General features: G+C 36.4%; 1 protein-coding gene across 1 annotated transcript in view; it reads right to left on the bottom strand.

Moving 5' to 3' along the window:
- RAPGEF2 (Rap guanine nucleotide exchange factor 2) overlaps positions 1-25,173 on the bottom strand; it is a 149,052-nt gene that overhangs the window by 10,029 nt on the left and 113,850 nt on the right. Inside the window, exons 11-25 of the mRNA XM_085319887.1 lie at positions 24,997-25,149; positions 24,471-24,635; positions 21,228-21,335; positions 20,938-21,141; positions 20,738-20,846; positions 17,494-17,740; positions 13,403-13,560; positions 8,556-8,796; positions 7,928-8,311; positions 5,979-6,190; positions 5,736-5,859; positions 4,934-4,957; positions 3,623-3,846; positions 2,596-2,781; positions 755-907 (exon numbers count right to left, since the gene is read on the bottom strand). Coding sequence (XP_085176013.1) covers positions 755-907; positions 2,596-2,781; positions 3,623-3,846; positions 4,934-4,957; positions 5,736-5,859; positions 5,979-6,190; positions 7,928-8,311; positions 8,556-8,796; positions 13,403-13,560; positions 17,494-17,740; positions 20,738-20,846; positions 20,938-21,141; positions 21,228-21,335; positions 24,471-24,635; positions 24,997-25,149 — 2,692 coding nt within the window. The remainder of the gene's footprint in view (positions 1-754; positions 908-2,595; positions 2,782-3,622; positions 3,847-4,933; positions 4,958-5,735; positions 5,860-5,978; positions 6,191-7,927; positions 8,312-8,555; positions 8,797-13,402; positions 13,561-17,493; positions 17,741-20,737; positions 20,847-20,937; positions 21,142-21,227; positions 21,336-24,470; positions 24,636-24,996; positions 25,150-25,173) is intronic.

Consider the following 25,173-nt stretch of genomic DNA (forward strand, 5'->3'; position numbering starts at 1 on the left):
GACTTTATGATATTCTGAAAAGAGAATAACCTAGAGGTTATCTGCAATCCAACTATTCTATCATACTTCCAAAGTGACTTTTTTGTTTAAATTACAAGCAAGTGCCTGCATTCTCTTTTTCTTCAATTTATAAACTGAACAAGTGCAATGAAAAAACAAGCAAGTTAAAAAAAATTAATTCCTTTTCCAAGGGCCTAAATGCATTTTAAAAAAAAAATAACTACAAAATCATTTAAAATGAACTCTGTCAAGAAAGTTCCACTGTGCAATACTGTTTCTCAAATATCCACATCTATTGTTTGAATAATTCTGCTGCTCGGAAAATGTTGTTTATTAGTAATTTAAATTCTGAACACCCTAACCCTGCCTTTCATACACAGGTCACATCTCATCCAGATGAATAATATAGCAAATAATTCCTCTAATAGGTTAACATGCTCAATGCCATATGTTAAATTTCAATATGCACATGCTGCCACTGGCAGAAGACACTTACGATGGGAATATTTTATCTGAAGCAGCAGCAATAAGAGTGGCCTGCTGCACTATCATTTCAGGCCATCTTCCTGCATTTAGCTAATAGGAGGGCTTTCGGGTCTTCCACTAATGCATCACCTCCTGCTCTCTTGCTGACTGTGTGTAATAAAAATAAAAGCAGCAGTACTTCATCCTGACCTTTAAATCCTCTCTCAGAAATTCCTGAAACTTGCAGACTTTGGAAAACAGAATGAGAAATGTTGCACATGTCTAATACCTTTCCTTGGAGAACTCTGTGGTGAAGTGGGAGGAGAAGACAGCTGTGAAGATGCACTTGATATTGTGTCTTCAGATTGTTTCTTGTGACGGTCCAAACTTCCTTCTTCAGACAATGAAAGAATTTTCTTTAAAGCTTGTGGAGAGTTAATGCCTTTAAGTAAGAATGAATGTTACAGATGTAAAGTCTGAGATAAAAAAAAAACTCCGAATTTCACAATGTGTTTACAGAGGAGATGTCATACAGGGAAAAAAAAACAAATTTTTATATATTTTTCATTTGCGAGTTTGCAGCACTAGCTCAAATGAAATTAAAGTTTTAAATCTACTTCTATTTAAAATATAGTGCTTTATTTTTGCATTTTAATCAAGCCAGTCTTTCATTTTGGCCACCTAAAAGACATATTTTATCTCTGAAAGTATAATCTAGAAATTGTGTTTCAGAATACCGTGTATACAGATCTATAACCAAGGATATGTACAGTAATGGTTGCTGTGAACTTGAGTTAAAATAGTGAGAATGCACACAACCTCTCAGATCTCACTGAGCTAGTGAAGATTTACACAGTAGGAACCGAAACTGTTCTTCTACTTCTTTTTCTATTCATAGAGCAGTACAGAAGGTCAAAGAAAGCTGGCAAAGATGACTGGCAAGACTAGGCTTAAAAACAAGGTCCTCCTGGGGTGGCCTTTCTTCCTTTTGCTTCTGCAAATTGTCTCTGCGTCAGCCTATTTTGGGAAACCGAAGAGTACCGACATCCTGAAAATGATATATGGTGTAATAACCTATGGCATAAAGAACTGCTTTTCTGAGACGGAAGATTTGTTCACGCAGACTAAAACCTTAGGATAGTTCTGCTTAAAAGTGAAGATGGAGCTTCTTTGTGACCTTTGCATTTTTTTTCCTGCAATCAATAATTAAGAGCTGTTTCATCAACATAATCTAGCCAGCTGTTCAGCAACTGTTCCACTGATGAGTGAAAACATAGTCTTCAAAGTCCTATTAAGATTAAAATTTAGGGGCATAATTAACAAGAACTAGATGAATATTAAATTGTTTCTTGCTCATTTTGCTACTTCTAACTCCTCTCTATAAGTCTAAGCAGTGTGTAAGTGAAACTAATCGGTGAAATCAGAATTATGCTCTTGTGAAATTACTATCATGTAATGACAAGGGCCAGTTATCCATTTTATACTTGCTGAGAATTTTATAGTACTTCAAGTGATATGTAAAAAGGTYTTTAATAATGCATTTGGCTATGTATACAGCTGGGACACAGATTTTGAAACCAAATTATATTAGAATAAATTATTATTGTTCAGTATCTACCACAGTTGTATGCAGACAGCAATACTGGCATAAAAATAAAGTGTTAGGGAGTAGAAGTCAGAGGGACAATTCTCAAAGCAAAACTTGGGGCCTATATTTTAACAGGAGTACTGATTTTGCACAGGCCTGAATTTCATAATAAACATTCAACTCTTGAAAAAACGTGAGAGTCTGAGGCATCTCAGATGGGTCACTCAAAACAAAACCTCCAAGTCACTAATCCCTTTGAAAAAGGCACTTGTACAAATAGTCAGAGAAGAACTTTCCTTCCAGCTGTTAGCCAAAGATAATATAATTACATTGATTAAATTGACAGGATGCTTTCCTGCAAGATTTCTCTCTGTCCATCTCTAGAGAAAAGGATCTATATGCATACATTGCATAAGCTGTCATAACTGCTATATACTACTACTTGAAACAAATGTCTGGATCTTATTTGATTAAAAATACTTCCCTGACATAAACAATCAAACCTCAGAGTACTGAGCCAAACAATTCTTTGCTCCACTCACCAAATGGTGGAAGGTCTTTGACTGGCACTTTCTTGCGAGAAGGATAAAGAGATACAGCAGGGACTTGCAATGCTTGGTTTACTTTATGTTGCTGCTGCTGCTGCACTTTCTGCTGTATTCCTGCCCGGGGAGCCACTGGTGATGTTTCAGATTTTCCAGATCGTTTGTCTCCTGGATTTTTCGGTACTATGTGAGAAAATGGGTGAAAACAAAGAATGATTACTAGCTACAAATATTTTGAGAGGTGCAAAGCTCTCCAACTGATAATTAAAAGGTCCTAATACTGAAACAGTGAATAAAGTAGGATTCATTTAGAGGAAAGAGGAGAAAAGAAAAAGAAGGAGGGATTTAACTTTTCTTTTGAAATATTCTAGTCATCAAAGGTCCTTTGCTCTCTTTCTCTAAATAAAGCTCATATAAAATACTATTATTATAATTATTAGAAATATGACCTGAAGTTATACTGGACTACAATTAATAAGGACTACAGTTAATTTACAATAGACATCTAATTATTAATTTTTGCCACCTAGAAGGGGAGGACATAAGATACAGCAGTCTCTTAAATCAAAATAAAAGTTATTTTCAACGTAAGGTCCCCCTTCTCAGCAACAAGGTACAACCCTCCCATCAGCTTTGTGAAATATCTTCACAGAAAAAAGTTCACCTCTTGTTCACCTCTCAAGGCTAAGATATGTACGATGATAAACCCTACTGACACACAGCTAGAGCAGATCAGAACTGTAGAAAAACATCTAGCTCCTCCAAACCCTTCATACAGGTAAGTCAAAGGCACCTTCGTGCACTTCAGCATTACATCTTCCAAAAAGGCTCATCTCCTATACAAATCTATGTTGTTATTTTTTGAGATGATGCCCTTCAAATTTATAGATGTTTAGTGCTTGTGGATGATCAGACACATTTTCCAACTCATCATCTACTCATTGTTCCCACTTACTCCTTGAAAATAAGAAGCAGGGGTATACTTATGGTCTCCTCACAGTCCATAACAAATGACAATGCTCACATGTGCTGGTGGCTGGCTCACACTGCAAAGACAGTGTCTGAAGGCTCTCTTCATCCATCTCTAGATCCAAGTTTGAGAGATACTGCTTTACTTTCCGCGCCATCTGAGCGTCTTCATACAGCTTTTTAGCATTAAGGAAGGAGCTGCGGCGGACCCGCTTTTTATGACCACCTGTTTGTGCGACATCTAGCACAGCTGCATTTGTGCTGCCTTGGCTGAGAGACCTGGAGGGAAGGTGTGTGGGGGTGGAAGCAGGGAAAGAGGGGAAAAGCGTGACTTAGTTCAAACATAGTATCACTTGATAAACTTGCAAACATGCAAAAGACTGCATGAATGTCAGTCTATAGTCAAAGCTTACATGCCTCATTCCAGTAAGTCAAATAGCTATAACAGATAGAAGGATGAGGGTCAGAAGATCTTTTTACTTGGTTACAGGCACTATTTTCATTACACAAATATTTAACCTATTCTTCTCCAACTAGGCAATATCACTTCACACATCTAGAAAAGCATTCAAGCTAGCTCTCTGACGTAAGCCAGCTACTGAGAAGACTGGAGCATTAGAAAAAGCTCATGCAGCAAGGCAATGCTGATAGAAGACTCTAGTAGAGGCTCAAATTTAAGTACATAGTTAGAAATCTTTCACAGTATCTTCCACATATTTTTTTAATCAGACGATATAACAAAATGTACAGCTCAGCTTTACTTAATAAAACTTCCATCTATGTTCCTGAGTTGAATACAGTGAGCTCTTTGTTAAATAAAATGATCAGCAAGTTAAGGATGAAATAAATGCCATGCACATTYCAATGTATGTATGTCTATATGAAAGCTATGCATTGTTCTTGAATTGTTAAGGGTAAAAATGATGGCTGAACTGTAGTGTGAAAATATGAAGTTAGTTTAGCAAATACTTTAACTTTTAACATTTGTATTTGATTCTCATAATTGCTTATTAGGCATAAGAAAGTTAACCGCAATTTTTAGCTGTTTCAGCCTTGCTGTTTTTACAACTTTTCTTTTACAGAAAGTTGTTTCCTTTGGCAATTTAAATGGGAGGGAGAGGGGGAAAGACTCCTCCCCCATCCCCWTCTATAAACACCTAAAAATATTCTACAGCTTTTGTGTTTCAATCTCAAAAGCAAAAGCACTCCTGGATTAAAATGTATTGTCAGTAAAAACAACAACAAAAAAAAAGGTTAACAAAAGGAAAAATATCAAAGCACCAGAAAATTAAAGATAGAAAGTAGGAAACAATGCAAATGGAAAGGGGATAATGAATTTCTGTGTGCGTTGTCTCCAACCACTTACCCCAAACTCCTCCATTTCTTCTTCCTGCAAGTGAGAGCCAGGAAGAGTAAAGCATGGGTTTAAGAAGAGACAGAGAAAGATCACAAGAAAGACAGAAAGAAGACTGGACCTCAGGACAAGCAGTTCTAGAAGCCCACAAACATTTCAAAAAGCCTTGACTCAGGCATAGTCACGTATTACAAACTCTTCTAGTTCAAATTAAGAAAAAGAGTATGCATTAAGCTAGGTCTAACATGAAGCCAAAAGACCATTCACTCCACATTTTCTAAAAGCACTAACTTACACTAATTATCATACATTTCCACTTCCATTATATCAAAATGATAAGGTTGGTACACATTAACATTTCAAACAGGCTAATACATAAGTATCCAAAACTGGCCCTCCCCCTCCCTCTCTCCCAAAGATGGAATCTTATTTCTGGAATGAGCATCTGGCAGATAAGGAATAATTTAAATATATATATTTAAAAATATTTATTTATTTATAAACACACAAAAGGTAATGATTTCACCACTTTAAAGATTGACTTCAATATATACAATGTATAATTTTGCATATTGTTCCAATATAACAAGGGGACATGAAAGAGATACAAACGGATTCTGAAATTGAAAAACAAATCACTTTTGCACATATACAGAACTCTCACTGAAAAATTATGACCGAGTGCCCAATGTTAGTGGGGAAAAAATCCTTTTTTCTCCAAATATATGCACAGGCATTAATTTGAAAAGCCTCTCTTACTGCTACCTAGCATTTTCTCAATTGAGAGAGGCTCTGCTGAGCACAACAAACTTACCTGGTTCTAAACATTAAAGCAGGATCCATGTTAACAGATGCCATGCGACCAACATGGCGAATTTCTTTTGCAATCATTCTCAGCTTCTCAAAATTGACCAAGCCCTCCACTTTTGAATCATTTCCTAGAATCAACAAACATTAATATTTATTTGGCAGCAATGTTAACTTTCCTTAGCTGTTTTTCTTTCTTTCTTTCTTTCTTTTTAAGAAAAAAAAGGGGGGGGGGGAATTTTGCATTTACCTTCATGAAGGAATGTAAGGTCTTTTTTGATAACAGGAAACAGAGGAATAATAGGTGGCTGCAGATTCTGGCTGTTAAGGACATTACGATACTTCGCCATGTTCCTAGATGGATCAAACAAGTCCTGTAGATCTTGAAAGAGTTTCTCGTACTTGCTTGGAAGTTTTTCCCAGGTAGTTCGGAGCCGTGCAACTGGTGCCAAATTCAGACCACTTGAAACAAACAAAAATTGCAAAAGTTCAAGATCAATGGAAAGAAATAAGCAAAAATGCCTGGAAAAACACACATTAAGTTATCTATAAGAAATACCAGCTTGTCAGAAGAGTGTAGTACAACAATGTCGATAAAATGAAACAACAAAAGCAAAAACTTCCTTTGTGCATTATTACAAGACAACTTCTATAAAAAAAACATAAAAACTGAGAATAGCAGCATGATGTAATCATAAACATTAAGTAATATATGGAGAAGAAATTAAATGTTATAGAGAGTAGATATTCACTCTTACTATTTTGAAACAGTGTCTGAATTGGATAATACAATCTAGGCGTACCTGAGGATCACTAGTTATTTCAAGATTCCCAGATTGCAGGAAGAACGATCCGCCACCTACAAAAAGTTTAGGTGGTGGTAGCAGTGACCCACTCCCACCTGACTTTGTTGTCTCTAGATCCAGTTGTTATAACAATCTCTACATATCTGAGGCTATTCTGAAGCTGTAGCGTGTACCAGAAAAATAGGTCATTCCTCTTAGTAGTGTTGGCAAAGAGAGCATCTTACATACACCAAGGCTAGCCTGTTATGCATTCATTTCTACCCACTGAAAGTACTGATATATCTTTCTGTCATTCAAGTCTCTGCTAGCAGATAGGGTGCTTCTATTTCTCACTGAGGTCAGCTGAAAAAGCTGAGCTAAATCTCCAGATTTTAATGTCTCAGATGCTTGATTATTAACATGAATCCTTGGAGTTTGCTGCTACATCTGATCAGATGATACCCAAGAACAGTGACCATCAGGAAAAAGTGACATATTCAATCTGTCTGCTAGGGCTTTTGTCAGAGAAGGTGCGAAAATAGCCATTTTTTAATTCAACTTTCCCTAGCTTTTTCACAGCTGCAACATTTGTGGTTTTTGTTTGGTTTCGTCTGTTCTGTATAACTTGGGAGACCCTACAGGAAATATGAATGTTTAAAAAAATGTGTTTAAACACGTGTTACAGTTTCCTGCTTTTTCATTCCAGAACTGAGTAAGAAGATCTTCTGTTTGAGATTTTTGGTACATTTTCATTCTTATTAAAAGACCTTAATCTGTGGCATTTTGTATGGCATTGTAATCTAACTGCTATGACTACTGGAGTTCTGTATTTCATCTGTGGTAAATTTAATAAACCTTACCCAGAACGCTGTTTTCACTGCTTTTATTACTCTCTTTAGTTGTACATGCTATACAGTAGTGCGCAAGCGCACGTTCTCATTTCAATCTCTCTTCCCCCTTTGCATCTAAGAAATTGCCAATTCAAAACAACAGTCAATGTACCACAGTTCAATGAATGCAAAGTACTGGGAACTCTCTACGAACGATGAGCTCCCTCTGGGAACATAACCCATTCATTTACGACAATATTGTTTTTCCTTTTGTTTTTAAATAAATGCAGTAATTTCTCTAGTGCCGTATTCACCAAGGCCTCTAGCCACAGTATCTTGAACAGAAGGCACATAAACAGTAGTACTCCAAATAATATTTCAGCAAATATTTCAATGTCACGTTCACATTACTGGAAAATATCTTCCTTATTGGATTGTCAAATGCTGACATTAGCAGTCTTAATCAGTTTAGATTGTTTAATACTCTATTCAGGTAATCAGTTTACTCTGTTTAATACAATTTTGTAGACTGATACACTATTCCTTAATAATTTTAATTCTAGGTAAATAGAACTCTCAGCTACCTGATGATAGCAAACATTGAGTTGAAGTTCTTGCATTCTCTGCAGTGTAGTGCTATCTTAATGAAATGCTTAATGATCTTCATCCTTTTTAGTTGGTTAGTTTCTCTTAGAATCTCAGAAGCTACCCAGAATGTTTCTTCATTTATCACTTCTTCAAACTTCTTTAGATTAGTGCAACCTGTTTTGGATTTGAGTTTAAACAAGTCATCTATGTATTCCGTAGGTTCAATGTTACGGAATAGCTCAAAGTTTCTCATGGAGAGCTGAGTAGCCACCTCAACAGTACTGAGCTGTAGTAGGGAAATTTGGCTTTCCCTTAGCAACTCTTGAGCATCTTCATCTGAACAAAGAGTTTCTGTTTCCATGTTGTTCTTCAGGTAATACCTGCAAAAACAAAATTCCAAAAAAGACTCAATATAAGATACTCAAATACTAGTGAAAATTAAAGTAATGATCTAGTCAGAATGATAGAATAAATTGAAGTTCAATAATACTAATTAGAATTGTATTAAAAGTAATTTCTTGTAAAGATACAGAAAATTAATAAGTTGACTATACTCCTGTTCTGCAGGATTCTTAATTAATGAGCTACCATAGCCAGTTTTAAGCCCACAATCTCCAGCTTTACCTGCCACTGAGCTGTATCCTGTCAGCAAGCTTCGACAGCTGGTCGGGAAGCCGTCTTTGTTTGATTACACCCTCAGGTGTGACAGAGACTTCACACAGCGAATACGCATCAGGGGTGGTAGTGAGAGCAAACTCTCTAATTGCCTGGATAACCACTTCTTTTGCTGTTGTGTCCTTACTGATCATGATGTAGCGGCTTTGCTGGTCTGCCTTGAAAACCCTCAGAACCTGATCTGGTAAATCTGAGAAAAAATAGTTACATGCAAGGTGTACAGTTTAGCAAAGTAGAAAAAATTAACAGTATAAGAACAAGCAATGGTATCAGTCAGATTACATCTGATTATTAGTGCAATTACAGTTTACTCCAGTAACATTGTTTTGTCTCTCCTCTTCCTAGGAAGCATCTTTTGCACCTACATAGTCCCTAACTCAGTTGCATTAGTTAGTGCAATCTAGGTTTAGTCCAGAAATTTGATCTATTAGAAACCTTTTAATGTGGCAGATAGTGCCCAAAATTTAAGAGAACTTAATTCTAGATGAGTAGCCATTGAGACGCATTGGATTTACCAGTCATACCAGAAAAGGTCTGTAACACATAGAAAATTGTCTCATATTTGTGCCCAATCTAGATAAAATGCTGATTTTAAATAGAGTTAAATCAAGTGATGAAAAGCCTTGTCTGAAGTCCTAGACAAATACCAGCAGTCCAATAAATCACTGCCTTGTTGTTCAAAGCTTTGCTTTCCGAGGTTTCCTTTTCCATAAACCCTAATATAAAGAGATCAGAGCATCTTTGGTGATACCAAAGCAGCATTCCAGTAAACTCTGATCCAAGCAATGATAATTAAAAAAAAAAAAAAAAAAAAAAAAAAAAAAACAGGTTAAGATTTTTTTTTTTAATAAACTAGTTTCAAAAACAACTAGGAAAGAAAAATGCCAGTTTACAGACAGGGACATTGGGATAGGACCAGCTACAGAAATAAGCAAACATTTCCAATGCATGGGTAGATAAACTGATGAGTAGCCTGATTTTCACAGGTATTGGGTATTGATAAATTCTGCTTAAGACTAAGAAAAAATGAGGGCACTCATGACAACACAACACTGAGGCACTGACACATGGGGAGTTTAAGCAAATTAGCCAGCGGAATGCTAGACTTCCTAAGGATGATTTTAACATGATTGATAACTTGATCTTCATTTCTTGATGTCAGTACTTTTAATTATTTGAAACTGAAACAAAGACAGAAAAATACTTCATAAATATTTGAGGTCTAAATGTTGCTTAAAATAGCCATAAGTTTTGCATTATAAGTTAACACCCATAAGGAGGTTATTTTTAAGAAATCTAGGAAGTGATCAGCCTAGCTCCAAATTCTGGAATTTAATAATTCCACAAATTTGTTGATGGACTGAAATCTAGACCTATTAATCAACTCAAATTTCTTGATTGTCATTGTTGCATCACAAAAAGCATGTCACTGGCCTTTTTTAACGTAGAATATTTTTATATGATAAGATATAATTCAATTGAATTTAATTTCTTCCTTCTGACACAAATAACCTTTTCTTATTGTGTGGCATGATTTAAAATCCTGTTCTTCTTTCTTTGAACATTTTTTTGTTGTTTTGAGGTCACATGTAAAGGTCATATGAACAACAAAAAGAAAATAACAGAAAGCCTTCTAAATTTACAGCCAAAAATTATGCTTTTAAAAAATAAAGCACAAACACCCTCACCTCCCCACAAAAAACATTTGCTAGATGGAAGCATCCACTGACACAATCAGAAACTTATRCGGCAACCTATGGAAGATGAGGCTCTACGTTAGACCTGGAAGCGCATAACACTTTTTAAAGTCACCATTAAAACATCTATTCAGCAACAGAAACCTCATGAGAAATGAACAAAAAATAGTATTTTCTAACTTCTGCTGCATATCTCCAAAATATTAATTTGGGAAGTATTGAAGCGAATCTATCTCAGATATATGTTGGTTTGCCTGCTGCAAAGGCTGTTTAAAGCTTAAATATTTAAGTCCATAAATTACTTTTAAATAAGCCTACACCTTTTACATTCACACTAATATTTCTATAACTTGGGAAGCACTAATACCCAAACACATTAAAATTGAGTGATTACATTAAAGTTTACACATAATGTGGATCACTACATGCCATTTTTCAGCCATTTCCAAGTACTGGAGCAAATGTACAAATTTCACCTTTTCTCACCAACTTGCTATTGACCTCTGTCTTCCCTCAGTAACAAGTTGAAGAGGGATACAGAGCAGTGCCCAAAATCATTTCTGCATTTTTTGACATCTTGGGGAAGACACATGCCAAAGATGCAGCCATTCAGAGAAGTTATTAGAAAACAGGATGCTCTCTAGATCTTGTTGCGTGTTGCTGTTACAGAAATACCGGCTATGAAGACAGAAAGCTACCATAAACAATATTACAGTGGGAGCTCACTTAATACTCCCAAGAAGCAAGTGTTCTGTCTAAGGAGAAAATCTGCTCTGCAGGGTCACAAGAAGTCACTATGAAGAAATGCAGAAAACAGCAAATACAGCAGCATTTTTGTACCATATTTTATTGTCAAATTTCTCAGGCTGCATTCCAGTCAGAGTCAGTATCAAAAGCACTACAAAGAATACAGAGATGATGATAGCAAGCAATTTGCCCCAATGATTTTTAAATAAAAGAGCACTTGAAAAGAACTGTAACCATCCCCTTCACTCCTTTTCAGAAAAGGACCTGGAGTGGCAAACCGAAGAAAGCAATGCTTTATGGATGGGAATATAGTCTCCTTGTGAAGCTTGTGTGAGAAGAACATACTAGTGATTGACAGCTCATCATTAGTCTATTATTTTAGACTTTTAATAGAATAGCAAAGACAGCACATGAGAAGAAACATCTAAGTATTTGAACAGTTGAAAATAAACCTTTACAAATACATTTGAAAAAACCTGTGCAAACCAGAAGAGTAACAAGAATGACTCATTGCAGATTTCAAGCTTAAAGAACAAATGATCTCATTTCCTCCACACACACTACCCTTCCAAAATGGCAAGCTGTTTTATTTTCCATCCTGAGGGATGTCCCCCAAAGCCTCAAAGGATGGCAGCTCCACTACTTCTTTCTTTTCCAGTGCGTTCTAATTTCTTGCAAGCTGCCTCCATCTCCATCATTAATTTAGTTCAAGGTACAAAGAGAAATTAAAATTGTAGGCTTTAATTTTTTCCACGTCTTAAGGTATACAACAGTATAATTCTACCCTTCTATCTACAGCGCAATCATCCATAAAGGCCTTAAGGCATGTTTTTGATTATAGTCCCCCTTTCTCCTCCTTCCTATCCAGGGAAAAATGATGTTAAGAATTAACTTAATATGCAGTCTGTGTTTGGACAAATTTTAAGTAAAGAAAATTAAAAAAGAAAAAAAATTAATGAGAAAGCAGTAGTTACTTAAAATAGTTTCTGTAAAGATAGTGAAAAGCTGTTAATGACATTGTATCATTATTCATCTTGCTTCCCAGAGCAAAGGCAAACAGCAAAATATTTTTCATTTATTAAACTTTTCTGAACTTCATGTTTGATTGAAAGATCTTGGAGAATTGTGATGGCTTTCACTCAATAAATGGAATTTGTTTGAGCTTTGTGATACAGTAATCCTTACAGCGTTAGGAGATAGCCATTCACTGTACTCAACATCACCCATGTGCTATGAGTACCATCCAGTCCATGCAAATATTAAGTTGGAGAATGGAATTTTCATCAATTTACAGATAAGAAAATGCTGACAAAAAGTTAAACTCCCTATTTATAAAAATAAGTTTAAAGTGTTTGACGCTAGTGAGCGGATAAGCTAAATAAAACACAAATCTTCCACCTTTCTCAGGTACAGCCTTTGACACTGCAACAGACTCACACATCACCCTCTTGTACTCTCCCTCTTCTCTAGCGCCCCAAAACCTGAGGACATGTGCTGCTTAATAATACAGTTTCAAGTGTGAAGACTCAGCCAGTATGTACGCTTATGCATAAGCACTGACCTTTGAGGTAAGGTATGAAATCCCTCAGGCTTTGGAGAATGCTGAGTTTTTGGTCCTACTCTAAGAAGTGCTCTAGATACTAGACTATAATAACCAAGTGTCAGTACAGCTACAATCACCACATCATTCTCCAGCAGCGATGTTTTAATATGAAAGATTTGGAAACTTAACTCAGAAGGTTTCCTGCTGAGAACATTCCTGCAGTCCAGTAAGAGTCCAAATCTCATGCCCTTTGGGAGTTTCAGTTAAACCCTTCACATAAGATAGAAGTTTTTCATTCTTCACCTCCCTCTCCTTCTGTCTGCCCTCCCTTCCTCACTGTCTCCCCCTCTCTCTCTCTCTCTCTCTCTCTCTGTCTCTCTCTCTCTCTTCCCCCCGCCCCCAATTCTGTCCCCCCTTGCAACAGTCCCTTACAGATACAATACAGGCTTATATAAGAAGCCTGTTTTAAAAAAAAAAAAAAAAAAATCTCTGTCCAAGTCCAGTGTCCTTTCTCTTTCTCTCTACTATAAGCATATGATCTCCTTTATTGTATGATCTCCTGTGCTATTTCAAGAGTACTCTAGTCTTCTAAAGACTGATCTACCAGGGCAGATTGGAAAATACCAAGCAGAAGTAGTCTTCTTTACCCAGAAGCATTCAATCATCAGTATGAGGCACTCTACAGAACCTAGCTCAAAAATATAGATCTAATACATCCAGGTAAAGTATACTGGAGCAGTGTCCTAAGAAAAGTCCCTAAGTCCCCCCGCCAAAAGTCAAGAATAGCAAGAACAACAGAAGATCCTTACCAGGGGTAGTATTGAAATCTAAGATGCGGTGATGAGACTGCAGCAGGTCTGGGTTGCTGGATGAGAGGGTTCCACTGACGGGAAGCGCAGGAGGAATGTGCTTAGTTTGCCTCAGGCCCACAATGCTGTCATCCTGGGACTGGCCAATTCCAATATCGCTGTGTCCGGAAACAGGAAAGAGAGAAAAGAAAATTAGGACTTACAAACATTCAGAGTCTTGGCTCTACTAGAAGGATCAAAATATCCATTCAGAGTGATTAGACCAGCCTGTTCACACTGACAGGTGATCCTCATGTTCACCACTAAGTTCTGAGGTGCCGCTAGGCTTGTTATTTTTTGAACATTTTTACAGCGGCTATTGGGCACCGTAAAAATTTGCTCGTTGCTTTTGCATTCACAATCAGCAAGCAAAGCAAAACAACGGGTACGAGACACAGAGCTGAGGGACTAGCCACTGAAGGATACAGCCAAAAGTCCTTAGTCAAATGCTCTGAGGATGTAAATGTTGAATGCAGCCATTAGAGAAAATGGAAATAATTTAGACATTATCCATTATAGACAAAGGGATTTTTTAAAAGGCTGCTTAGCACATCTGTATCTACGTATGTAAATGAAGCATAAATCGGAAGTTGGATTTCATTGCAAACTGCTGCAATGCTGGAACATCAAGCCACTAAGTTAAACAAAGCAAGACAAGCAGCACTCCTACTCTAATTTTTCACTTCACTTTCATTTGTTGTATAGTCTTCTATCCATTCACAGATAAATGACGCAGAAGTAGTCAAGGGCCTGAGCAGTTATCCTTATAGGTTTGTTAAAGAAAAAGCATCCTTTTGTCGTTTACCCAGTATACGCTTGTACCACTCGAATTGAACAAAGCTCTAGGAAGGACAATATCGCTGGGCATTCGAGGCACAATTTTAATTGCACAGACACAGTAACTTACTTTTAGGAGGAAAAGGGTTTGACAGTGTGTTATTTTTTGTTGTGTTGTTTTTAAAGCTACATAACTCTGTATTACCAAAATATTTTATGAAGTGCAAACCTTAGGAAAAATCCAAGTCCACCAGAAAACACAGTTCTAGGACTCTCTCGCAAACAGAAGTTAAGTTGAACCTGAGCATCCTTAGTTTTGTACTTCCACATAAAGTCCAAGACTGACAAGCAGTGATGGCTAATTCAGCCTGCAACACTTCTCTGCTAAGCCACAAGCAAACACTTTTGATACCGCTAAAAAGCATTCCCAGCGACTGATCTGTTGTCTTTCAAGCAGAAACCACCCTCACCCCCCACCTCCCATACACATGAAGAAAACAAGTAAAGGAAAAACCTCCAAAGCCCCAGTGCCTTCTGCCCTGGSGGTTATAAACATCTATAGGGTGTATTTCATAGTTGTGCTAACACCAGTATTTTCTTCAAATTCAAGCCAGATCACAGAAACCTCCTCTCCTCCCCCTTTACTGAGCTGTTTCAATAACATTACGTATTCCTTTTTTGGGGTTGTTATATAATCCTGTCATGCTTCATTATACCTATTCTGTGCGTCATACCTGAAGTAGCTTCAGCAAAGTAGATCAAACAACTTTTTTTTTTTCCTAAGGTAATGTTTCTAAAGTTCTCCCAGCTTCTCAGGAAGCACTCAAACTGGAATGTATTTATCATTAYATTCAGCTTACATTGATTTTAAAACTCAGAGCTCACTGAGGTGTTGATCTAAGTTATACAAAAAAGAAATGAACTCCAGAGACTTCAGATATAAATGGCAGTACTACAAGACTCCAGGTCCCATGAAGATCTACTGCACTCACTACTACATAAAATACTTTATGTCAGAGAAAGGAGATTGTATACACTTCATGTATGCACTTGCCATGCAGGAAGATAGAGAGAATTAATTAAATAATAATTTTCCTGCTGGATAACAAACATGGTAGAAGGGATAATGAAATGGTAGAACTGTCTAAATCTTTCTGCTCTCAAAATATAGTATATTATGCATCCTACCAAAGGGCCATAACTAGGCAGGAGAGAGAAAGGTTTTTTTGTCTGAGATGCCTGGGATGGACCAGGTAAAACTTTGCTAGAGGTTGAGGTGGGGCCCATATTTAATCCTTACAGGAGTAACTGAGCCCACAGACTACACAAAAGCTTCTGGACTGGGAGGGGTGACAAGTACAAAAAGCAAGGAGCCTGAAGAGAGGCTGTAGCCAGAGGCATACGTAAAAACAGGCATCACAGCTGACGGACAGAAGATCTCCCAGGAACCTGTAACAGTGCTGTTTGCTCGGTTCAGAAAGTTACTGAAAGTTATTGGACTAAAAGGCAAGACTGAAGGAAGGAGGTTATCCCCTGCTCAAGATTATTCACCCTCAATACTGGTTTAATGTCTCTTGAAGCAGACAAGTTCGCTCTGTTTACAGTTACCTTGTTCTAGTTTAAAGTCTGGTTTTACTTGGACACTAACACTAAAGACCCTGGAAGCCTCTGCAGTACTCAACAGAAGGTGGACAGTTTAATCTCAAGGCTGGGAGGCCAACAAGTGAAGCCTAACTACCCATCTCAATTAATTGTTAAATACAAGTAAATTGGCTTTTTCATCCCTCTTAATTTTTTTTAAGAATATATGAAATTGATGAAGTCCTTTAAAATATGCAATAGTGTTAATTATTAGGAAGATCAAAATAGAAGTTTCAGTGAAAGAGGGGAAAAAAAAGCACACAGAAGTCTACAGCCACACATCTCTAAGAAGAAATGATGCAGACACAAGCAATTGAATGTCAACGAGCTTTGCAGACAAATTGCTATATATAACATAAGAAGCAAGGCTAGCAAAAGGAAAAATAAAATAGGTCAAGTATACTGTTTTTCTGACTCTTACCGGAAAAGGTCCCTGCATTGAAAAAGTGCAAAAATGAAAGGAATCAACAAAGAAGAAAAAATGAAAACCAACAACAGAAATCTATGCAAAAATCTGTGAACTATAGAAAACAATGCAAAAGAAGAAAAAAAAAACACAACAGTACGCATGGCTCATCAGACCTCAAAGGAACAAACAGACAAGACTGGTGACATAAGAGAGAACATTTAAAAGAAACAACATAAAATGAGGATTTAAAGATTGTCTGCTACTGAAACTTCTCTGCTTCGTTTTAAGAAAGATCCATTATTTGGATACAGTAATTTATAATTACCCTTTTCATCAATAACATTCTACCTATCTTGCTGCTAATGAAGTTTCAGAATAATATTAATTTTCCCTTAGTGGTAATACCTAATGTTAGACTAGCAAACATTTCCTTTTTAATAATAGTAGAAAAAAACTAGATTTTCAGCAAAAGTTTCATTTTCCCAACTGCCCACAGAATAGATTTTTCTGTAGGGTTTAGAAAAGGAAAGTGAAAGAAAACACTAATTTCACATCATCCACCTCTTACAATTCATTTCTCTCACTTTGATGATCATTCAATTGATACTATCCATCTTCACTGAGAAATAATTTCCATAAAATTTTTTAAAACTTTTTCTTCTATAAGTTCCAACAAACTCCATCAGATATCTATTTCTAAAATGTGTTCACAGAATAAAAAGGTATCAGGTAACATATCCAGATAAAAGGTATCAGATACAATACCATCAAATATCATTCAGCTTTCATACAAGAATTCTCAATTCGACTGGGGATATTAATCTCAGTCTCCTTCACGGCATCATGCAGAAATTTTTATAGACCACCAGAATGTACAAACAAACCTGCTTGCTGAGCTAACCTCAAAATAATTGCCTGGGATACTTCCAGTTAACAATCATCCTAGTAGAAAACAGTAAATGATACAAAAATTATTTATGCTATCACTGCATCCATAAGAACTGAAATCTGCCCACAGTGATGTCAAGTGTTAGGAGTCCAATCTTCCAAATATTCAGACTGGTATTCTTGAGTCTAAAATCAGCAAGTTAACAGACTAGATGAAGAAAAAGGCAAATATTTTTGCAGATATAGAAATGTTTGCATTAACAAACATAAGTGAAATAACAAATTATTAAAGTTTAACATAGAGCAAATACTTAACAGGAAATTAAAGAAGACTCACTTGTATGGTTTCTGAGGCAGGATACTGATTCGAGTCTTGTCAAGTATCTTCTTTAATTTGTTTCTTCCTCCAACTGTGTTGGCTTTACTTTTCTTATTTACTTTTTCTAATCCTATTACCTGCTCCACATCAACAGCAAGGTCTGGGATGGAATAACGACTTGCCTTTTTAATATCACCAATTTTCGGCAGATGGGGAGCACCATTTCTCTTTTCCTCTGACAACCGTGTTAGAAGTTCTTTAAAAACTGCACATGAGAAAAAAACGAGAGGAAAGGAGATGAACAAAAAAAGAAAGCACTACGCCCCAGATCAGTTTGAAAGTTAGTCATCGAAAAAAACCCTGCTTAGCACGTTTTGTCAATTCAAATATAACTGAACTTAGATACTAGATTATAAATCATTTTTAAATTTTGAAGAGAACATCCATCATCTGTAATAAAAGTCACAAAATTGGTAAACTGGCCAAGCCTGGGAAAGAAAAATACTAGATGATCACGTAGTTGTACGGATCATGTCAACAGAAGCCCGCTAAACAAAGATGAGATGAGATAACTATCAACTGAGAAGGGAGGTTTTAAACTAGCAACAAAAGTTCATAGATGGACATGAAATAATTAGCAACAGGAGCAAAAGTCAGAAATCGGAGGTGAAATGGAAATTGTACCAAGGTCATAGTAAAAACATGTGAAAATAGTTAGACATCTTGGATATTTGACAAGGTTGCTGTGCCCAACTGCTGGAGGTACAAGAAAATATGAAGTCTTGGAAGGCTGACAGATTGGATGCAGCATAATTAAAAACACAGTCAAAAGAYGAAACCTGCTACTGGCTCCCTACCGTCTACCTCTCCTCTCTAGAAAAGGGTCATCCCTGAGGCAGGAATATCTGACGCACTGGTTAATGAAATGACCTTCTATTGCAGCTTTTAACTTGGAAAAAGTGTTGGTACACTTAAATACATCACACAAAAAAAATCTGGTGTGGATAGTAAGTGAAATGTTCTGAATGAGAGTGGCAGCACCCATGCATAGATGGGAAAGTCACAGAATCATAGTATCAGTGAGGTTGGAAGGGACCTCTGGAGATCATCTAGTCCAACCCCCTTGGCTCAGCAGGGTCACCTAGAGCATGTTAGACAGGGTTGCAGCCAGGCGGGCCTTGAAGATCTCCAGAGAAGGAGACTCCACCACCTCTCTGGGCAACCCGGTCCAGTGCTCCGTCACTCTCACAGGGAAGAAATTCCCCCTCATGGTCAGGCGGAACTTACTGTGCTTCAGTTTCTGCCCACTGCCTCTTGTCCTGTCACATGGGACAACTGAAAAGAGTTTGGCCCTGTCCCCGATGACTTGATTCCTAATAATAAATGAAAATCTCAAAATTATGAAACTGTGAAAGGTTGTGAAGTCTCCTTCTCTGGAGATAGTCAAAACTTCCCTGGATGCAATCCTGTGCAATGTGCTCTAGGTGATCCTGCTTGAGCAGGGGAGTAGGACTAGATGATCTCCAGAGGCCCCTTCCAATCTCAACCATTTTGTGATTCTGGGCTGAGAAGGCTTTTTGTTTTAGGAAGAGAGAAAACTTTGCAATCTCAAAAATTCCTCCTTAATAGAACTGGAATACTTTAGATGAAAACAACCAAAAAATAAGAAAACATTTAAAGAAAGTGAAGAGTAAGAAAAGCAGAATAATCAGTCAAAGAATATGAGCTGGGTGGGGTCTTGAAAATATAAACTAAGAAATAAATGAATGTCAGCCAGCTGGCACGTACTGAACAAGTCTATGTTAAATATACAAAAGCAATCTGCCTTGAAAATGAAGAAAAACAAAAAGCAAAGGAAGACTTAATTGTCTCTTTGGTATTTTCTACGAAACTGATTATTAAAATGAATTGTAGAAAAAGTGGGGACAAGTACAAACAGCTAAGGGATGAGTATTAAGGGCAATGTTTTACGCCATTTTGTCTTAAATACTCATCCTTATCTCCTGAGGTACATGACAAATCACAAGGGACTAAAAAAAATTCAGAGAGAGAGAGAAATAAATGTGAAGGTGAATAACCTGAGCAAACAGCTGTACTGTAGAAAACGATCTAGAGGCTACATAGATTAGATATAAATAAGGAGATGCTATTAAAAAAGGCTACACCTCTTTTGGGATTTGTTGATAACATATATCTTATGCAAGACACAGGAAGTAACTGTTCGGCCACTGTTATTGTGCGATTGCAATATCCAGAGAGGATCCACAAGATAGAAAACTTAGAAAACAAAAATTATGAGAAAGTGAAGAAATCAGGTTTAGTCTTTAAAGACTGAAAGAACACATGATATCAGAAAATCCCGCTCTCGCTCTGTGGAAGACATTTATAAAAAACTTACTCCTAACATTAAAAAACGTGAACACATCCTGTAAAACAGGCACATACTGATACTAAGAAATGTTTTTAATTATTAGGAAGGCAGAATATTAGCATTTTTTCTGCAAAAAAATAATAAAAAGTTCCCAAGGAAACATATTTGATTTTTTTTCTTTTTTTTTCTTTCTTTTTTTTTTTTTTGAGATAGACTAAGTATACTTAATCATTACTTAGTGAAGTCACATCCTGTGGTAGTACTCCACCCTACCTATTTGTGATGAAGAACCTGATCCTAAAAAAGAGATGTCAGGAACGTATCACTAAATCACATAAACAATTCAAGTATGCAGTCGCAAAGATCAAGTTGGGGAGGGAAAAAAAAAAAAAAAAAGGAGGGAGGTGAAGGAAGTGAGAAAAAGAGAAAGAAAACAGATTTGGAAGCAGTAAGATTGTTTTCATCTGGTCATCATGAAATTTTTTATTAATCTTGCTGCACAGAAAAAGTATGAATAAATACAGAAGAAAATTAACATCACTAAAAGTGTGAAATTCTAGAAGAGGCTTCTTTTCTGGGTAAGTACTAAATACTATACAAAAACACTTTCTAGAACTTCAGGGCTAAATGGTCCCAACAATTCCTCTTCATCCTGAAAGACGCACTTGTGAGAGTGAAGTCGCTTTGTAAGACCTATTCGTAAATTTTTCTCTGCAGTTTTGATACAATGTATTGGAGAACCTACAGTTTCTTCTCTTCCTATTCTTCCCACCTCTGAAATGTTTCAACTACAATTATTTTAAACTATTTCCAAATATTAGCTGTACAAAAATCAAAGACTCAATCTCAAGTTAGAATAAAAGTTGGAAGAAAAAGTGCACACAAACTTACCAAATAAATTGGTTTTCACAGTGATAGACAGATGAGTGTTATTTCTAAGGATTTCCATGGCTTTTGATAGCTGAATGTTTTCAAAGTTTTGACCATTTACTTCCAGTATCTAAAAAAACAAGCAGGTAGTGTTATATTTATTTAGCAGAAAGAAAAAAGAAAAGAAAAAAAAAAAAGAAAAGCATTTTAAAAATACCTACCTGGTCTCCACGTTTCAAGCCGGCTTCTGTAGCTTTGCTACCAAAATCTACACTGTCCACAAAGATTCCAAATCCCTTTTCTGACCCTCCCAGCAAAATAAAAGGCAAAGGGGCTTCTCGAGATGGCTTTGTTAAGGTTATCAGTCTTCGTTTAGCTTTAGCAGCGCAAGCAATATTTAACAGCCTCAAATGTCCACCCATTTTCTACAAGAGAAAGAGAAAAGCATAATGAGTACATAAAATAGCCTGACAACACCTTGTCATCCCAGATTGTCAGAAATTCTTCTTACCTCTCTCTCCAAATTGTTCTCAAATTCCTCCAGAAATCGAGTCATAGCAGGATCCCCTTCAAAATCATTGAAGTGATTGTTCACCCACAACAATACTACCCGTGTAACCTGAAAATTAACCAATAACATGAAAATTTTCCAGGAATGACCAGATCAACACTATTGCTAAGTCCTTTAGAAATACCACTTATTAGAGATTATGCAACTTTCAGTCGGGAAATCTAAATATCACAGGTCCAAAGCTCACGCCACTGATACGTAAGAATGTATCAGGAGGACAGAACAAAAGAAGTATTGAAATGACTTAGGAGTTAAACTGCACTAAGAAAACTAAGAGTTCAAAAATAAACACTGGCTGTATCCTATTTGTTTATGAGTAGGGAAAGGAGCATTCAGGTAAAGAATACTGAGTTAAATCCACTTGCAGCTTGCACAGTTGTACAATGTTCATGTACATTTCAAAGTTTCCTCTACCCTTAATTCTTGTAGCACATGATCACAAAAGCTTCCTATATTGTTTTATACCGACTCTTCGAACTTACAAAACTTTAGATAAGCGACCACTAACTTCTTCAGGCATTTTCCTGTGTAAAAGAACTATTGTATGCTTATAGAGGCAGGAAAGAGGAGCTATTGTGAGAAGCAGGAAAGAGCTCTTGGAGTGAATACGTGCATTTTTAATTCTCATCTTTAGATTAAACCCTTACATTTATTCTTCCTCCTTTCTAGCTCTCCACCCCTACTCCTCCCAGCAACTATGACTATGAAGTTTAAAAAGGCTCTTAAGTGGTATTTTACAGTATGGTAAGAAAAAATTCTAAAGGAATACTATCAATTACTATTATTGAAGGTAAGGCCACGAAACAAAACTACGTTTTGTTTCTTTTTATTTATGCTTCCACCATAAAATTTGATCTTAGTATGCAATTTGACCTGGAAAATCAGCAGCAGTTGTCTTGACAAAATAAAGTTTAATGTTCAGAAAGAAAAAGAGATTCATACAAATTTTTTTAAGGTTCTTGAACCAAGAACAGTTGTGCAACTCAGTTATCTCAAAAATACAGCTACATTTTTTCTGTGGGGAAAGCAAGTTTGGCCAGAGGAGAGGCAAGGCGGCTAAACATCCAAAGAACTGGAGTTTAAGATGAAATCCCATGCAAAGTTAATTGCACAAAGCTAATCACTACCAGTTCATTGCATCTGCCCAACACCAAAGCCCTTATAGCCTGTTGTGCTAAAGATCTAAGGCTAGAGCAACCTAAAATAAATGCTGGCATCCTCATGGGAGAGATATGCGAGCTGTATTGTGTTTATATGGTTGCCAGGTAGACTTCTATATATCCAGTAAAACAAATGAATTTAGAAGAATTGCTGAAATTCATTACCAAAGTAATCACCTATTTTAGAACTGCCTAGACAACTTCGATTTCTAAGAGCAGATGACTGCACACACTATGTGCTGCAGCTCCTAGACATAGTGAAGTAGGCTAGGGGTATCATTTCTGGTATATTAGGGATTTTTCCACCTTTAAAATTGAAGACAAAACTTCCTTTCAGTTTAACCTCTTTGCTGTTTTTCATTAACATGGATCACACTGGGAGATCTAGATAAAGATTTGTTTAAATTTAGGCCATTCACAGACTTCTTTTAAATAGCTGAGAAGTTTCAAGCCATTCCATGTAATGTATTTTAAATTATTGCAGTGATAGTTTCAAAATCAATGCTGCTTTCAAAGTTGTGACTTACTACGGTACCCAACACACACTGCATTGAAAAGAGTTGAACACTGACTTCCAGAAGAACACCATTACTTATACCATAAACAGAAACAATACTAAAAGAAGATTAAATGTGTAAAGTCGAGTACCCTAGTGTTATGCAAACTGTAAGTAAGGTTACAGCTCACATGTCCCAGGCTGATTACTACTACTCATTCTCAGAAACAATTTTACTCATCTATTCCCCTCTCCTTACTGACTAAGGGCCCCCAATACAAAGCGATCAAATCTTCCAGACTTCTTGTTCCCCACTTGCTTCTGACTCTTGCCTTTCTAGCACTTGAATCAAGTAACCCTTTTGTCAGCGCTACTTGATGCCAGGAAGGGCTGGTTATTGAAACAACCAAGAATTGCTCTGTTTTAGACCTGCTACTAGCCATTATGTGCCTCACTGTACACAACGCTTGCTCATGCTTTGGGGCTCTTGCTCATGGGCGTTACTGAGGGGAATATCCATGGAAGGAAAAAAAGAGGAAAAATAAGTCTAAAGATGATGAACTCCAGGATTATAGCTTTGAAGCTCTGAACAGGTCTACACTAGACAGTATTAGTTGCAACTTTACTGTATTTATAGCACAGATTTTCAAAGGGCCAGCAGTTAGCAKTTCCCTGAAACAAAGCTCATCCTCTCTGCTAAATCTAAGGTGCTTGCCACCAGGCATATTTACTACCACTTCTACTAGAAGTGGCATCCAGATTTAAAGAAATGTTGAAAATAAACCTTCTCTTTAACCTCATTGATGCAATTCATTCAGCTTCAAATCTTCAAAAACCACCTAGAGATTTTTTACTAGYGATTTACATTTGACAGTTATATATAATTGAAAATAAATCATCACATTGTAGAGCCTCAACAGACAGCGCTATCAGTGTGCCAAAACTGAATGCACAGGGCCTTACTCTCCTATCATGGCAATTTTGTTTGAAGTAAGGGATGTTTAATTGMTTTTTGTGTTTGTTTTCTTTAATGCTGCATAAGGCTCAACAATAAAAAGGCTCAGTAAATTCTTTACAATGGCTATATTTTCTAATATTTTTATATAAAAAGAAGTTCTCACAAATTGATTGCCAAGTTATGTTAATTTGTATTGCATAAAGAAAACAAAGAACTTGGTTATATGCTCTAGTTTCAAGGTAAAATAGAATTCTATTAAATMTTATTAAATAAATATGCTACTGAAAAAAACTTTTGGTACACTTACTAGCTATTAATTTATGTTGTAAAAACACAACAAGGTAAAACAACTCTCTTGAACACATTTCTACTTGAAATAAAGTACATTTAAAAAAAGAGAAAGACTTTTACTCATATATTCTGATTAAAAAAATTGTCACCAACTATTATTCATATCTTATTCAGCTATAGTCATTCTCTTGAAAACATAGTAAACATTTTTATTTTATTCTCACTAATTTATATTTCAACGTAAATGACAACAAGTATATATTTTAGGGGACTGTAACCTTATCCCTGAGGCTGGGGTCGTTGAACCACTCCAACAACTTCTTGCCCACTTCCATTGGGCTGGAAAGAAAGGTCCGATATGTCAACAGAAAATCTTCTATAAATGTTGGATCTACCACAGAGTGTTCTTCCACCAGATGCATTGTTAACCTTTCAGCTGTTCCCTGTAACAAAGAAAATCTTCTTTATTAAAATACATTTTAACTAAATGAAAAATTTGCTGTCTTGAAACATCATACATTAAACTAGAAAGAATAATAAGGACATCTATTGACTGATGAACTAAACAAACATAATAGCTTAACTATTGAGATAAGAAATTTAGTTAAGTTTCTGTAATTAAGTTATACAGAAATCATGAATTATCAACGTCTAATTCTAAACAGAGAAACTACAAATATTAACCCTTTAAAGTGTTAATACTTTTGAATACATATCCTAATTAATCCTGGGTCTTATTTGCCAAGTCTAGATATCTTTGGAGCATGCATGACTTTTGMAAGCCTCTCTATCTTTTGCCTTTACCTTGATGACAATGTGACCTTTTCTCGTTCCAGTGCGATCAAGTTCCCTGTGCTCCTTCACCATCACAATCTCCCCTTCCTCTTCTACCTTCTGCATGTTCTTTTCCACTTGATTGAGAATGCGGCAATAATCTTGCTGAGCTATACAAACAAACTGGAAGAATCACATACCAGTATT

This window comes from Rhea americana, unplaced genomic scaffold (assembly GCF_003343005.1).
Source record: "Rhea americana isolate MKP2758 unplaced genomic scaffold, rheAme1 scaffold_60, whole genome shotgun sequence".
In the NCBI taxonomy this organism is placed as follows: Eukaryota; Metazoa; Chordata; class Aves; order Rheiformes; family Rheidae; genus Rhea; species Rhea americana.